The 17,159-nt window shown below is 38.3% G+C and overlaps 1 protein-coding gene across 1 annotated transcript; it reads right to left on the bottom strand.

Moving 5' to 3' along the window:
- Positions 1 to 285: 285 nt before the first annotated feature.
- pnpla3 (patatin-like phospholipase domain containing 3) lies at positions 286 to 15,148 on the bottom strand. The gene is made up of 9 exons (XM_017493703.2): positions 14,871 to 15,148; positions 12,854 to 13,086; positions 12,392 to 12,457; positions 8,031 to 8,240; positions 7,579 to 7,639; positions 5,120 to 5,299; positions 4,772 to 4,904; positions 2,173 to 2,274; positions 286 to 879 (listed from the first exon to the last, which is right to left on the bottom strand). Exons 1-9 carry the CDS (start codon positions 15,055 to 15,057, stop codon positions 666 to 668), a joined length of 1,386 nt encoding a protein of 461 aa, XP_017349192.1. The 5' UTR covers positions 15,058 to 15,148; the 3' UTR covers positions 286 to 665.
- Between the last annotated feature and the right edge of the window lie 2,011 nt (positions 15,149 to 17,159).

Genomic DNA, 17,159 nt, shown 5'->3' with positions numbered 1-17,159 from the left:
TGCTAACCACTATATAACATGCTGGGGCTTGAAATCATGACTTTCTAATAAGCAGCCCAGAGCCTTAACCACTGCCCACCACTGCCCAAACAATGGTTTATTTTTCTACTAACTGAGCTGATTGATCTAACTCTGGAAATAAAAACTGGTTATTGACAAGTCAGGTAATATAAAAATACACAAAGAGGTAAATATGTCATTCAGCATAATCAGGGTCATAATAAAAACATAACAAAAAATTGAAAGTTTTGCTTAATTTCATGAAAGGTACCAATCATTCTGGGGTTGAATTGATATATATTTTTAATCATATTATTATACTTAGGTTTCACAGAAATCAATTATATATTTAGAAAACACTTTTTACCCAACATCTTATTTCTGTTGAGATAAAAATTTGTTGCTTGTTTTCTCTTTCGAAATGCATGTAGAAATGTCACAGCCATCATGAATTGCTACCATTCTGTTAATATTTGTTGATTATTTCACAGGACACTTTGATGTACTCTAGTTTTAAGTGCACTTGGGAGCTTAGATCAGCGTTATTGGTTAGAGATGGTGAATAGAAAATTGATATTGTGCCAAAACTCCACCATAAATCCGCGTCTCTCTCACACACATTTATGATGTCTGAAACGCCAACATTTTTAGACTTCCATTTGCGTTCAGCTCTTGTAATTGTCCTGTGAGCCAACAAACATGTTGATCTGTTCAGGAGATGTACACGGACTGTCTGGGTCTTCAGGGCTTCCCGAGTAATCCCAGCTGTATTCGCGCAAATTAACGGCAGAAAAAGTGGCGTGTCTGTTGTGCTGCATGTCAGGTGGCTGCAGGTCCAGTGATGGTGGTCCAGTCACACAGCGCCGCAATGGAAATCCACTAGAAAAGACACAAACACACAACACAAATATATTTAGGAACAATACAAGATACAGACACTGGAGTCCAGCATTTGCACCAACGCCTCCACTACTTCTACATTGGATTTCTCAGTAATATCGTAATTTTTTTTTAAAACAATATGAAGAACACACGATATACACATGGTCGGGTAACTCAACCTTTCTCTTTTACTGCTTCTCATATTCAGCACTAAGTGAACAGGTACTGTAATAAAAGCTTCCTCTTCTAGTTCTTCTTCTATTGGAGCGCCATCTACAGGTAAGAACCACTATACATCACAAAGATGAGGTTCAACATTGCTGCAAAATGCTTAGTGAGCTCTTGCTCTTTTGTTTTTAGGAGCCTACAGCATAACCTGAGCGTTATCACTTATGTTTCAGATTGTTGATTTTTGTTCTCTCCTATTAAACACTATTGTAACTGCACTAGCGATAACCATGTCCCTCTGTGACTCTGGCACATTTCTGCTAACTTCTCACAGGAAAATACAGCACCTACCAACACCTACCGATTGCTAGACACCACAAAAATTTCAGTATAAATATATTTAATGTGTTTCATAATGGCGTTTTCCTTTAAGATCACTGTAAGTAGTGATGAGGGAAAGCTTTTTGAAGCTTTTTAGCTAAATATCCTGAAAATGGATTATTTCTTGATGCTTCATATGTCCACTAGAGGTCTCCAGTGGGCACAAATATACATATAAACACAAATAAACAATTCACACAACTCCATAATAACATTGGTACAGAGATAAAATGGACAGCACAACTAAAGTTTTTTTGATAGTAAAACACATTATACAACTTCCACAATAAAATAATAAAATTTAAACCTAGTAAAAAAATAATAATAAAAAAAATAAATACTTATGAAAACTTAAATTCTTAAAGCCATGAGTGTCTAATTTCATATGAGCCATTAACCACTACTGTGGAGTGTAACATCGCAAGTAAATTCAACGCTGAACATTTTTAATCATTTGGGCACGCCCAAAAACATTTTTTGGCCAGTGGTGAAAAGAGTTAAAGAAATGCTTCTTTCCTTACGTCGATAAACTGGACCCATTCTTAAAACAATCCCTAAACAAGGCTTCTTGATGACATCACTACAGGAAAACAACACAACACAAGCTTCACCTACCTTCTCGAAACTCTGGTTCCCAGCACAACATCACTAACTATTAAAGTGAGTGTGAAAAATGATACATGCGTTCCGATATTGGTAAAAAAAAAAAAAAAAACTAATGGAGTTCTCTCTTTTACCTACCCTTTTGAGGATTCTCCTTTCCAGGCCTGTCTATAGACGCTTCCTGCTATCTCAAAAAGCCAGCGTGTGTCAGCAGGCACCTCTGGAATCCATTCCACAAACCTTTAGAAAAGCATAAAACATAAAGTAATGATCATGATAATGAGTCTTTATTGGTCACATATACATATGCACAGTGAAACTCTTTCCTTCACATAAACCAGCATGCCAGGAAGTTGGGGTCAGAGCGCAGGGTCAGCTATGATACAGCGGCCCTGGAGCAGAGAGAGCAGTTAAGGGCCTTGCTCAAGGGCCCCACAGTGGCAGCTTGGCAGCGCTGGGGCTTGAACCCCCGACCTTCTGATCAGTAACCCAGAACCCAAAATTCTAACAGTGCAGGACTAATGCAGTACAATACAGACTGAAGAGACATGATGTAGACATGGGTGGACAAACCATAAAATGCACTAGCTAGCCCACTAGGCAAGTAAAAGCTCTGCCCAGTCGGGTAAGAGCATGTACAGGTGTGATAGTCAGGTGTCCAAATACTGTATTTTTGATCAGTGTTGAGATGACACTATTATCACATTATGTTATTTCTCTCCCAAGGAAAGCTTCTACACTTGTAAATTCCATATACTGTAGTGAGCATGTGTATGATGTGTATGATGTTGGTGTTTAAGGGTGTATTAGTCATTATTTGATACCCTAGGCCAGTGGTTTTCAAAGTGGGGGCCGCGGCCTCCTTGGGGACCGCCAGGGGGTGCCCGAGGGGCCTCAACAATTTGGTGTGAAAAATAAATAAATACATGATTCTCACTCTCAGACAACCACACACACAAACACGCACACACACACACACACACAATCCATTCCTAATGTAATGTAATATAAAGATGAAAGAGGTAATTAGTAATAAAAAAGGGGGGATATATTCAGAAGTCTGTATTTTTAAAGTGTTTTAAAGACATCTTGCAAAAGGGGGGCCTCGGTCAAATGTTAATGCTATTTGGGGGGCCTTGCCCTTTAAAAGTTTGAGAACCCCTGCCCTAGGAAGTACCTAGAAGTACTAGGATAGGAAGAACCTAGCTATCTGCAGATTAATTCATATTAAAATCTTAATATAGTTAAATATAATATTCATCAGCAGGAAGCTAGCCTACATTTTCCTACATTAGGTACACTAAAATGCTACCACTGTGGGTTTGTGCAAACACATACATTGTATAACCACACTTGACTTACATAATATAGTTTAGTTCCAGGTTCGCTTATGAACCATCTCTTATCCAGAATTTACAGTTGATTTTAATAGGATTAACCTGCTTGTTATATATTGTTCTATATTATGTTATCCTGAGTACACTGTAGAAGAATCATAGCAACCACTGTACCGAGCAATAGGTTACAACTATAATTGTTTGTACATTTACAGTTACAGTGTAAATGTATGTGTCAAGTGCTATGCGTTCTCATGCGTTATGAGACCAATTCCAAAAGATATAATCATTCCATAATACCAAAAGGTTTGCTGGGTGCAAAAAAAAAAAACAACAACACAAAAACAACAGCATACACATGTGGTGGCAGCATCATGCTTTAGGACTGCTTTTCTTCAGCCGATTTTAGTACAAAACCTTCAGGTATCTGCTAGTAAGCTGACGATGAAAAGGAATATCACTTTTCGGCATGACAGAGACGCAAAGCAACAAAGGAATGGCTTAACCAAAAAATAGATCAATGATTTTGAATGGCCTAGAGTCCAGACCTGAGTCCAACTAAAATTCTGTGGGGTGACCTGAAGCGGACTGTGCACAGGAGATGCCCTTACAGTCTGATTGATCTAGAATAGTTTTGCGAGAAAGAGTGGGAAAATATTGCCAAGTCAAGATGCGCTACGCTGATAGACTCTTACCAAAAAGACTAAGTGGAGTAATAAACTCAAAACGTGCTTCAACAAAGCATGAGTTTAGGGTTCCAGTGTTCCACTGAATGTGCACACTTATGCAACAAGTCTATTGTAACTTGTTTATTTTTCATATTTTTCCCTAAAATGCTTCTGATTGTTTTTCACTTTTTTATATACGTTATGATTTCACATTGAGGGTGGGAAAAAAAATATCTGATATGATTTATCTTGGTTTAATTTATTTATTTAATTATTATCACAAAACCCTGCCATTTTAACAGGGGTGGGCAGACTCTTTATAACCATGGCACTTATAACTTATAACTTATGAGGCAGGATACTGAGCAGTTGAGGGATAAGGGTTCTTGCTCAAGGACCCAACACGGGTGATGATGGGATTTAAACTAACAATTTATGTTAGTGTGTTTTATGTGGTATACTGAAACAGATGCTCAAATGAGTAAACTACTTAATATTCATCAATCAGGGGCATCACGGATCACTTTATTTAACTCTGCTTAAGGTGGTTGTTGCCGTGTTCTGCTAGCAACGTATATCAGTAACAGCGGCGTGGCCATGAAAAACGACTGCTGTGAATTGTGAGCAAAGAGTAGACCCTGGTGAACAAGTAGAAAGGAAGCACAGAACAGTCCAGTACTGCATTACATTTCGGTGTTAAGTTTGCCTGAGTTTACCAGTAGTAGTACAGACCTCTGGACCGCCGAGTAAGCCGACTCTACTGGCAGAGTGTAGGGCATCAGCATGTAGGAAGCCACACGTACTGGCAACAGACCAGTGATCAGAGCCATTAAGCCATGCTTCTCTTTACACGCCTCACAGAACACTGCAACACACATTTAGCCACGTTCATTCTCACACCTAGTAACTAACTCAAACAACAATAGTCCTGAGTACTTATTTCGTTAGAAGAGACTTTCATTTAACATGAAGGCTTATGCATGAACGTGATACGTACGGTATATCGTAATATAATACAACAAAATCTTTAACATGTACAAATAAAAATAGAGTTATAAAGCTAGTTGTAGCATTTATCACCTTTCTTAATGGGTGCGGGAAGGTAATTGACAAGGTGTTCATCCAACCACCAGTGGTGCTCCCCCAGGAGGTGGAGTCTTCGCAGCATCCAATCCTGCGTCGACTCAGTGACACAGCAGCAGGTGGGCATGTCCTGCGTCAGGGCCAGATCTACTTTTGGACATTCAGCTTGCAGCAGATCTGAGGTTGACATCATATCATCGGTGTTAATGGAATAGTTTTAATCTTTCCTAACATACTGTCTTAGTCTACTGCCTTTCATTCATTGCTATACCACAGAACTGTTGAATGTGAACAGTGTTCGATTTGGGGGGGTGTTGGGGGGCTCATTAACCAATAACGACCAAAACAATTAAATTGGTGGGTCCCCTGATGTTTCATAGAAACTAGAATACTAGGAACATAAACCCAGATTTTTTTGGTCAAATTATTGCGCTGACACGATGTGACATTGTCTGTTATTTGTCGCAGTTTCATAAGTAATCCAAATGAGCCTTTTTTTATTTCGCCTGAAAACTCTAAACACGCTCATGTTTTCTGAAGGAATTTACAGACAGCGACTGAGTGACACTGGCAGAGTGGGTCCTCATTTTCACCTCACGATGCCGGTAAGATATAATTCTACTTTGCTTTATGATTGCTTGTTACCTAATTTATTGACAATGACTAAGAATTTATCTCAGAACCGAACAGCTGTTAGGCTACAATTTTAACGTGTGTCAGATATGGCGCGTAAAGACGGGTGCGAGTGCAGATAAAAATTTAATCACAAACGCAATAAAACACAATACATGAACTCTGAAAACGTGATGCACTGTAAAACACTAACACATGACTCAAAACATAAACATGGAAACAAGGCACGCACATAAAGACAAAGAACGCAAGACGACCAATGTGACTTAAATTGTGTGACTTAAATAGTCACGCTGATTAACCAAAAAAGTGAATCAGGTGAAACCAGTCATGTGACGTAGGAGTGGCTGCTGGGAGTCGTAGTCCGGGCTAGTTCCTGCATATCCATGACAATGTGCAAGTAGTCTTTCTTTATCTAACGCTATGTTAGCTCACTATCACACAAAAAAATAAATAAAATCTCCCATTCTGAATTAAACAACTATGTACTTTTGTATCTAGTAACACCTTCAAGGTGCTAGGTTCAAAATGACCTAGTCGTTTAATTCAGAATGGGTTGCCTGAGATTTTATTTTGAAATGTTCAACAATTACTTCAACTGCTTTCGGAGAACATGTCACAGTGGACTTCAGGATTTTGAAAAACAGAAATGTTTATTTAGTACATTAACTTAGTTTATCTAGTACGGGTCAGACACATTTTTGGGGGTTGTGGTATGTGGGAGAGTGGGGAGGGGTTTTGGTGGTGGTGCGACAAGAATTTTGACACAGTTCGAACACCGAATGTGACATTCACGATTGTGATTGGTCAGAAGGTGTTTTTGAATTTTCTCTAACCACAGCTCTGACAGTAGTTGTACAGTACATCATCTAAATGTGCTATTAACATGGGAAAGCATATAATCGTTAATAAGCCAGCAGTAACGTTTATTTAAAGAATAAGGAGTAGTGTATTTAACATTTATGGAAAGAGTCTCCAGTGTTAGCATTTTATAATAGTCTTATTTACAGACTTCATATAAATCCATAATGAACTTTTTCACACTATCCGTTGTTACTCAGGTAAGGACGGGTTCCTTTCTGAGTCTGGTTCCTCTCAAGGTTTCTTCCTTTTAACATCCTACGGAGTTTTTCCTCACCACCGGCTCGCTCATTTGGGATAAATTCGCACTTTTAATATCTGTATACAATGTTTATATATTTCTATAAAGCTGCTTTGAGACAATGTCTCGTAAAAAGCGCTATACAAATAAAACTGAATTGAATTGAATAGTCAGAGGTTCTGTTACAAGTTTTCCTCCATGGGAAACTCTTCAAGACGGAGGAGTTTGCACTTTCCGGTGTTCTCTGTAATGTGACAAGCTGCCATTTATTTTGTCTTACTAACTTCATGAGAGAGAAAACCAGAGAGGCTGGTGACTGCTATAAAACAGCTAAGAAGCATGACGTGTCATTCTTTAAAAAAAAATAATCCAAAACTGTAATTGTTGTTAAATTGTGATGTGCTGCTAGAACGCTAACTCCAGTCCATGTTGGATGTGTTGGATCTCCATCACACCACACCATCGCTCGTTATTTTCCTATAACGTCATGCCTCCAGGTGATTTATTCCTTACTTTGCAACTAGGAAATAATTCATGATTAGTCTCTAATGGACAGCTTTTTAACACTCTATCGCCCTGTCCCGTTGGTGTGTAAGTTACTTCAATTTTTTAACTAATACACAGTTAAACAATATACAAAGAAATATTTTCCCACTAAAAATGTATATGGATTCACATGTAAGCAATTTATATGTATTTCCATTTCGAGGAAATGACTCACTGTTGTCCTCGAGGAATCGTAGAGCATCTTTATACCCGTGCTGACACAGCTCCGCCATTACCTGTAATAAGAGACACAACACAGTGCACAGAGATTACTATTATCATTGTATGTTTTTTTCTTTCTTTCTGAACTTTATATCAGATATTCTTTGTGGAATAGAAGATGTTCTTTGTGGAATACCTTATATAGAATAATCTATAAAAAAAAATCTGAAGATATTTTTGTCATTTTTAGTGAAAAAAATGTATAAATGTTTTCTGTTCTAAACATAAACATGCGCGGTTGCATTACTCATACACCGAGACCATCGTAAGCATGCGGATTTTAACTTCCTCTTGTGTAACTCGGACACTTTGCACATGCTGGCATCTGTACAGTGAAGGGATGAGTGGAGTGGAGGAGGAAGAGGAGGACGAGGGAGAGGAGGATGGCTCCTGCGGCACTCTTACCGTAGGCTCGGGAGGGAAGAACACTTTGCTGAGCCTGCAGACGTTTCCCCAGTTGACCTGAATGCTAGTGTTGGTGAAACGCAGTTCGTGGAAACTACTGGAATTGTCCTTGGGGCAAATGTCGCTTTCTCCAGAGAATGGTGAGATGGAGATGGTGTTCTTCATCTCAGACTGGGGCAGATTATTGCTCATCCCACCATCAACATACCTCTGTGTAGACAGAGAAAAAAAGGAGAGAGTGCTAAACTTGAATGCATTTCCCCTAAAACAATGTAGAAAGCTTTGTTTTTAACTGTATAATCCTGCCTTGGCTTTATGGAAAGATCACAACAGGGAGATAAGAAGCCGGTTTTACACACGTGGCTGCAAAAAAGGGCTAATGGAGGCTATAAATACAGACATAGTATTGTAATAATTATTCTGTTGATGTTTTTACACTTGAGCTCATAATGTTACACAAGACTTACAGAATCTGCAAAATGTTCATGATTAAAAAAAATATGAGAGATCATAAAAATGGCATTTTAATAAAAATTTAGTACTGCCCTGAATAAGCTACATAAAATATTTACATGTTTTCCAGAAGACAAAATAATAACAATTTACACAGATTATCTTGTTCGAAAGTTTACACCCCCCTGGCTCTTAATGTATCGTGTTGCCTTCTTGGGCATCAGTGAATGTTTGCACCTTTTGTAATAGTTTAGTTAACAGTGTACGAGTCCCTCGGTTGACCTCAGTGTGAAAAGATGGATCTCAACATTTATATAAAAAAGGGGTCAAATATGCAGAAGATTAAAAGTAAAGAATGTGCAGGACCTGGAGGATTTTTCTGAAGAACAGTAGGCAGTTTAACTGCTCACGACAAACAATGGACTCATGAAGAACTCTCACAGAACATAAACACAGTCGCTGATCATTCAGGTAACGACACACGGGATTAATAATCGAGCGTGTGTAAACTTTTGAACTGGTTCATTTGTGTAAATTCAGTTATTATTAACCGTTCTTTGGTAGAACGACTCGTGTGTTTAGGGTTGTTGTCTTGCCACATGACTCACTTTCACTTGAGATTCAGTTCACAGACAGATGTTCTGATATTTTCCTTGACAATTTGCTGGTATAATTCAGATTCATTGTTCCATCAATGATGGCGAGTCGTCCTGGCCCAGATGCAGCAAAACAGACGCAAACCAATACACTACCACCACCATGTTTCACAGATGGGATAAGGTTCTTATGTTGGAATGCAGTGTTCTCTCCAAACATAAAGCTTCTCTTTTAAACCAAATTTCTATTTTGGTCTCATCTGTCCACAAAACATTTTTTCCAATAGCCTTCTGGCTTGCCCACGTGATCTTTAGCAAACTGCAGAAGAGCAGCAATGTTCTTTTGGAGAGCAGTAGTTTTCTCCTTGCGACCCTGCCATACACACCATTGTTGTTCAGTGTTCTCCTGATGGTGGACCCATGAACATTAACATTAGACAAATTGAGAGAGGACTTTTGATGCTTAGAAGTTATCCTGGGTTCCTTTGCGGACCATTACGTGTCTTGCTCTTGGAGTGGTCTTTGTTGGTCGATCACTCCTAGGGAGTATAGCAATGGTCTTGAATTTCCTCCATTTGACCACAATTTAACTGACTGTGGAATGGTGAAGTCTAAACTCTTTAGAGATGGGTTTGTAACCTTTTCCAGCCTGATGAGCATCAACAACTCTTTTTCTGAGGTCCTCAGAATTCTCCTTTCTTCATGCCATGATACACTTCCACAAACAAGATCAGACTCTGATAGATCCCTGTTCTTTAAATAAATGTTGTTGTTTTTTTATTCTAATTTCACCTTCAAATTAACCCTAATGTTTCACATACTTTTGCCAGTCACAGATATGTAATATTGGATTATTTTCCTCATTAAATAAACAACCAAGAATAATATTTTGTCTCGTTTGTTTAATTGGGATCTCTTTGTCTACTTTTAGGACTCATGTGACAATCTGATCTGATTCATGCAGATATATAGAACATTCTAAAGGGTTCACAAACATTCAAGCACCGCTGTATGTAAACATATGTGACTAAATAAATAACTAAATACCATTTTATTCCTAAAAAATGGAAACAACTTAATTATTTTATTTTTTTAAATATTAACATTTTGCAGATTCTGCAAGTCATATATAAATGTATGATCTCAGCTGTATCATTTGTTTATTACATGATAAATGAATAAATATCAATTAATAGAAGTTGTTTTTAGACAATCATTTTAGGGAATTTCTCCATTTTCGCTTTTAACCAATATAAATTCACTTGTTATTCAGATAGCTGCAGAAGAAAAACATATTTCAGTCCAGGAAAGTCTTCAAAGTCATTATTAAAACACAGTACATATACAAACTAAACAATACGGCTTCCCTTCCTCCTGAACCCAAAGTGCTACTGTGTGTGTGTGTGTGTGTGAGAGTGAGTGAGAGTGTGTGTGTGTGTGAGTTAGAGTGAGAGTGTGTGTGTGTGAGTGAGTGTGAGTGAGAGTATATGTGTGTGTGTGTGTGTGAGAGTGAGTGAGAGTGAGAGTGTGTGTGTGTGTGTGTGTGTGTGTGTGTGAGAGAGAGAGAGAGAGAGAGAGAGAAACAATGACCCTCATTTTATTTCCTTGGTATAACCGGTCATAATGACATGCTGGCATGGGAGTTGGCACGCAACATGGCACTGATATCAAACAATGTCTGTCTAAAGTCCAGATATAGAACTGAAACCTGTTCTTCTTCACTGGAGCTACTATAGCTTCGTACAAAAGTTTGCACACCCCTAGGACTAAATGAAGTTTAATTTATGCCAACAAAACTCTGAGTGTTAGGTTTCTTCATTATTAAGGTTAAATGTTAAGATGTTAGTAGTGAAAATGCAAACATTGACATTTGCTGTTTTGAATGGGAAATAAATATACCCCTATGATACCACAGCATGGCTGAATTCTGCTTGGCCGTTCTAGGAGGTGTTTATTAATTTTCTATAACAGCAGCTCTGACAGTAGTTCTGGCTGCAAGGTTTATAATAATACGATAACGTTTCCGTAGTAACAACTTACACAGCGTCGTGTATGGTGGATAATACAATCATTGAATCATAATAATAAAGGAAATAGAAACAGTCGTCTGGAAGGAAACTTTTATTTAGATATTATGAAAGGAGTCTCCAGTGCTATTGTTATCAGAGGTAACGCTGTAGCTTTAGGTTTTTCGCCATGAGAAAGTCTTCAGGATAGAGGACGGTCACATTAGCTGTTATAACGTCAAATAAACGTTAGGACAATTATTTATAGAACACGGTAACAGGAACTTACAAGTTTCCTGGACATTCCACAACACTAAATGCAACCATAAATGGATAAAAATTAGGATGTGTATTTTTTTTTTAAAGAAATAACCAAATTGTCGTGATACAAGAGGAATAAAACAATTTTTTCATGTGCTGTAATTAGAAATTAGCTCCGCAGTAGCTCCGCTTCAGTATCGAGACACATCACACCACCCAGTGTTGATTCTTTTCCTATAACAGCATGCCCCCAAGGGTTTTACTCCTTACATAACTTGTATGCCATTCCATTACCTTTATTAAATACCGCTAATGTCTTTCAAATCTGCTAAACAGATTTGCGTGCCTCTCAGTTGTAATATTCACTCTCTATTTCCGGTATAACTGTCATACACTGACTTTGTCAAATCATGTGCGGAGATACGGAAGTTTAAAAATAAACTCTTGCTTTTGTTATTTTTTTAAAGGGTTGATGAGCTTCATTTTGAACTTAAAATATTTTTTTCTTTAGAAACTACAGGGTGAGTGCAAACTTTTGCATTCAACTGTAGATATACCAAGGTTTTGTTCAAAACTGTCTAGTTGGATGTTTTGAACCCATGTGACCCCTAGTTAAGGAGGAGTTATTTGTATACATCGATCTGCAACCCACCCAGAGTCCTGAAAAAGACCTTGGCTGTGTTCCAGCACTTTCTAGTACACAATGTACAGCGAGGACACACACTCGGGGAGGAGGGCAGAGTGCTCTGAGAGACCGGCATGCAAATGACTTGATCATTTTTAAAGAACTTCTTGTGCTCAAAAGCCCATAGATACAAATCCTACTTAGCATAATAAGCTCATCCAAACCTGCCAATGAAACGTGGTAATGTGGCCTGATACATGACCCCTAGTGACTCATTTCTCCAACACAGAAAGCTCTCATATCAAGCACATAAATCCTCAGGCAGTAGCCGAGTGTAATAGCACCGTAAGCAATCATATGCAACATGAAAGGCATTATTTTTGGTTTAAAATGAGTTTAGCTACAACTATTGACACTTACGACTCCACGGAAGGCAGGAGGGAACAGACCACAAAAAACAGGGATGAAACTGCTACAGATGAGTGCCTGGGAATAAGAGAAAAAAAAATTATGATACATTAAAAAAAAAAAAAAAATCCATGTTACATAAGTTCAACTAATAAATAAATGCTGGCAATAAGGCAAAATTATCTGATAAATAAACAAGAGGAAGCTTTTCCAGTCTAGAAAGTCTAGAAACAGGCCTATTATTCTTGTACGTTTTATTGCAATCGAATAATGAGAAATATTGCATACGTTCAAGATACACCTGTATATTCAAGATAGTTTCACTTGCAGTGAACATACTCAATGTATTGTCACTAGAATTAAACTTCTCTGCCCTGTTTGTTTTGTCCTAATGGTAACAAAAAAATTGCACTCGACTGTAAGTTTTATGATCACAGTGAAATCTCTCTGTCTCCACTGACAAGGCTCCCTCACCTGAATGAGCTCATCTTTGGAGTTAAACTCAGAGACTAGCACGTTCTCCCCATCACTGACGCGTGTGAGAGACACACACAGTTTGCCGCTGACGAGTGTATGTGCGTCTTCAGGCAGGTCTCGCTGAAGGCCCAAGCGCATCACTTTGACTAGGTTGAACGTGGGATGCAGAGGGCCAAGGTTGCGCTTCCGGGCCTCCTTAGCAACGTCGATCACGTTCCCACAACATTTTTCTGCAACATGAAAACATACAAGTATAAACTACCCACAAGGTAAGCTACTCACAGGAATAAACTACCTACAAGGATAAACTACCCACAACAATAAACTACCCACAAGGATTAGCTACTCACAATAATAAACTACCCACAAGGATAAAGTACCCACAAGGATAAGCTACCCGCAACAATAAAACTCCCACAAGGATAAACTACCCACAACAATAAAACCACCCACAAGGATAAGCTACTCACAAGGATAAACTACCCACAAGAATAAACTACCCACAAGGATAAACTATCCACAAGGATAAGCTACTCACAAGGATAAACTACCCGCAAGGATAAACTACCAACAAGGATAAACTACCCACAACAATAAAACTACCCAAAAGGATAAGCTACTCACAAGGATAAACTACCCACAAGGATAAACTACTCACAAGGATAAACTACCCACAAGAATAAACTACCCACAAGGATAAACTACCCACAAGGATAAGCTACTCACAAGGATAAACTACCCGCAAGGATAAACTACCAACAAGGATAAACTACCCACAACAATAAAACTACCCAAAAGGATAAGCTACTCACAAGGATAAACTACCCACAAGGATAAGCTACTCACAAGGATAAACTACCCACAAGGATAAACTACCCACAAGGATAAGCTACTCACAAGGATAAACTACCCACAAGGATAAGCTACTCACAAGGATAAACTACCCACAAGGATAAACTACCCACAAGGATAAACTACCCACAAGGATAAGCTACTCACAAGGATAAACTACCCACAAGGATAAGCTACTCACAAGGATAAACTACCCACAAGGATAAACTACCCACAAGGATAAACTACCCACAAGGATAAGCTACTCACAAGGATAAACTACCCACAAGGATAAACTACCCACAAGGATAAGCTACTCACAAGGATAAACTACCCACAAGGATAAACTACCCACAAGGATAAGCTACTCACAAGGATAAACTACCCACAAGGATAAGCTACTCACAAGGATAAACTACCCACAAGGATAAACTACCAACAAGGATAAACTACCCACAACAATAAAACTACCCAAAAGGATAAGCTACTCACAAGGATAAACTACCCACAAGGATAAGCTACTCACAAGGATAAACTACCCACAATAATAGGACCAAAAAACCCCATAGGCTATATGTAAAAAAAAAAAAATGAATGAATGAATGAACATGTGAAAATAAAGGAATCATGTGGGAGAAAAAAAAAACAAAGTGGAAAAATAAAACCACATGCCCTGCATGGAAAAGCAAACACGTAAATAATAATAATAATAATAATAATAATAATAATAATAATAATAATAATAATAGTAATTTCACATGATGAACATATACATTAATGGATCATGAGGGGAACATCACGTGCTAAAAGTAAAAACATGCACTACATGTGAAAAATCAAGTGAAAATAAAATCTGGATGAATCTGGAAAACAAAATCACATCCAATAACTCCACATGCACTGTACAGGATGTGAAGAATTCAAATGAAAATACATTTAAAATGAGAATTAAACAAATAAACATTAACATGCGAAAATCACGAAAATTAGTACACATTTACAAAAATATGTATTAAAGCGTGAAAATGTGATTGATCACGTGTGAAGTTTGTGTGATGTTTCTGTAATGGATTTTAAACAAGGACGCAGAAGATCCCTATGTGTTACTCTTTCAAAATGTGTGTGTGTGTGTGTGTGTGTGTGTGTGTGTGTGTGTGTGTGTGTGTGTGTGTGTACAGTATACCTAAACATACACCGCTGGTGAGCACAGCTGCATTGAGAGCTCCAGCTGAGGCTCCGTAAATCTTGTTGGCTCGGTGGACGAGGAAAGGCGCGCGCTCCAGGAGGCAGCTGGACACCCCGAGGTGGTAAATCCCTAAAAACCCGCAACCGGCGAACGACAGGTTCCACCCCGCACCCAGGTCCAACATCCCCGCAGATGAAGATTCCAGCTCGTGCTTCTCAATAACGCGGTGGTTTGCACCTGTTTTTCTTTCCGTCCATATCGCGTTATGAGCCGCTCAGCTAATAGGAAGCCGCCAATGATCAGCCCCTTTCTCCGCCCACCGTCCTCCCATCACCCCATACAGAGCAGCTTTTACAGGGAAAAAAACACGTGTAATGTGAACAGCTGAGTGATTCTTTTGATCACAGGCTTTATATTTCTTTTCACGTGTTTCAGATGTACACATTGGATACAAATCAGAATAAAAAAACTCTCATGTTGTAGGGGGCGTTTATTGTTGTTGCCATGGTTTTGTCACCTTAGAGCCCACATATGATCCTGGAGAACAACTCAGGCCACTCATTAGCTTAATATTATTAGGATCAGTTATGTTAAGGCGATGAAAACACCTAAATGTTCATTGTTTCATGTAAATCTGTATCATGTAATCTTTTTTGTTTTTGCACTGCCATTACAGAAGCCAACAGGATACATTAAGAGCCAGGGGGGTGTAAACTTTTGAACAGGATGATTGGTGTAAATATTTATTATTTTGCTTAAAGATCTTATTTTTGTTCATTTATTTCTGCCCTTCATAAGCTACATAAGATGTTTACATGTTTCCCAGAAGACAAAATAATAACAATTTAACAAAAGATCATTCTGCTCAAAAGTTTACACCCCCCTGTCTCTTAATGTATCGTGTTGTCCTCTTGAGCATCAGTGAACGTTTGCACCTTTTGTAATAGTCGTGTACGAGACCCTCAGACGTCCTCAGTGTGAAAAGATGGATCTGAACATCATATAAACTCTGCTGGAAAGGGGTCAGATATGCAGAAGATGCTGGAAAAGTAAAGAATGTGCAGGACCTGGAGGATTTTTCTGAAGAACAGTGGGCAGTTTAACTGCTCGGGACAAACAAGTGACTCGTGATCAACTCTCACAAAACATAAACACATCATGTCGTTGATTATCCAGGTAACGACACACGGTATTAATAACCGAGCATATGTAAACTTTTGAACTAGTACATTTGTGTAAATTCAGTTATTATTGTGCCTGTTGGATTATATGTAAACATCTGTTATGTGAAACAGCTTATTCGTAAATTTATGAGCACAACTGTACCTGCGGATGGTGTAGTGGGATCTACCTAAAGAGAGCGATGCATCAGCTCAAACAGATCAGCTTCCAAAGCTTCAACTTTCATGCTAATGCCACCATCAACACCATCACACTCATCATCTGAAAGATCACTCTGAGCCAAGCAGAGTCTCTGCTGTAACTCAGCATCGTATAGCTGAATCGCAGCCCAACATTTGCACCAGCGTCTCCACTACTTTCACGTTGGATTCGTCATTAATATGACGTTGAACGTTGCTGGAAAATGATGGGAAAAGAAACTCTTGTGCAATTTGTTTTTAGGAGCAAAACCTGACTGTTATCCCTTATGTTTGAGATTAGTGAAACTTTTTTCTCCTATTATCGCTAGCAATAACAATATCACTATCATATTAGTGCACCTAATTAATCACAGGAATCACAAACATACAGCACTACCCACCTATTTAGCACGTATTTCAATTTAAACATATTTAAAGTGTTTCAGAGTGGAGGTTTCTTTTCAGCTGTTAAGTCTAGACATTGTTAAGGGATTTATATTCCTATATAGCCTGTGCTTAGAATAAATGGGTGTGTGCACAGTATAGTCACTATTATGTAAAAAAAAATAAATAAATAAAAAGAGGGTTTTTTTTAACATTAACATTAACATTAAATCATGGCTTCCAGATTAGATTGTCATCTGCACAAGCTTCATTATACAATGATTATTTTTAGATTGCACATTCTCATGGATGCTGTATAAGCAATATACAGTAGAGGTACTCTTGCTCTTATTTGCCAGTACACATTCGGTTGTCTTCCAATGTTGATAGTTTTAAAACTTCACTGAAAACATAACGTTCTTTCTCTGGCATTTGGATCAATGTAATCTTATTACTTTGTGTGTTTTTCTTGTCAGTTTTTGTATTTTATTGTCTAATTTTGTTAGATTTTGTACAGCACTTTGCACAGCAGTGGCTGTTT

The sequence above is a fragment of the Ictalurus punctatus genome, chromosome 19 (assembly GCF_001660625.3).
Source record: "Ictalurus punctatus breed USDA103 chromosome 19, Coco_2.0, whole genome shotgun sequence".
Lineage (NCBI taxonomy): Eukaryota > Metazoa > Chordata > Actinopteri > Siluriformes > Ictaluridae > Ictalurus > Ictalurus punctatus.
This window is presented reverse-complemented; position numbering and strand designations above follow the sequence as displayed.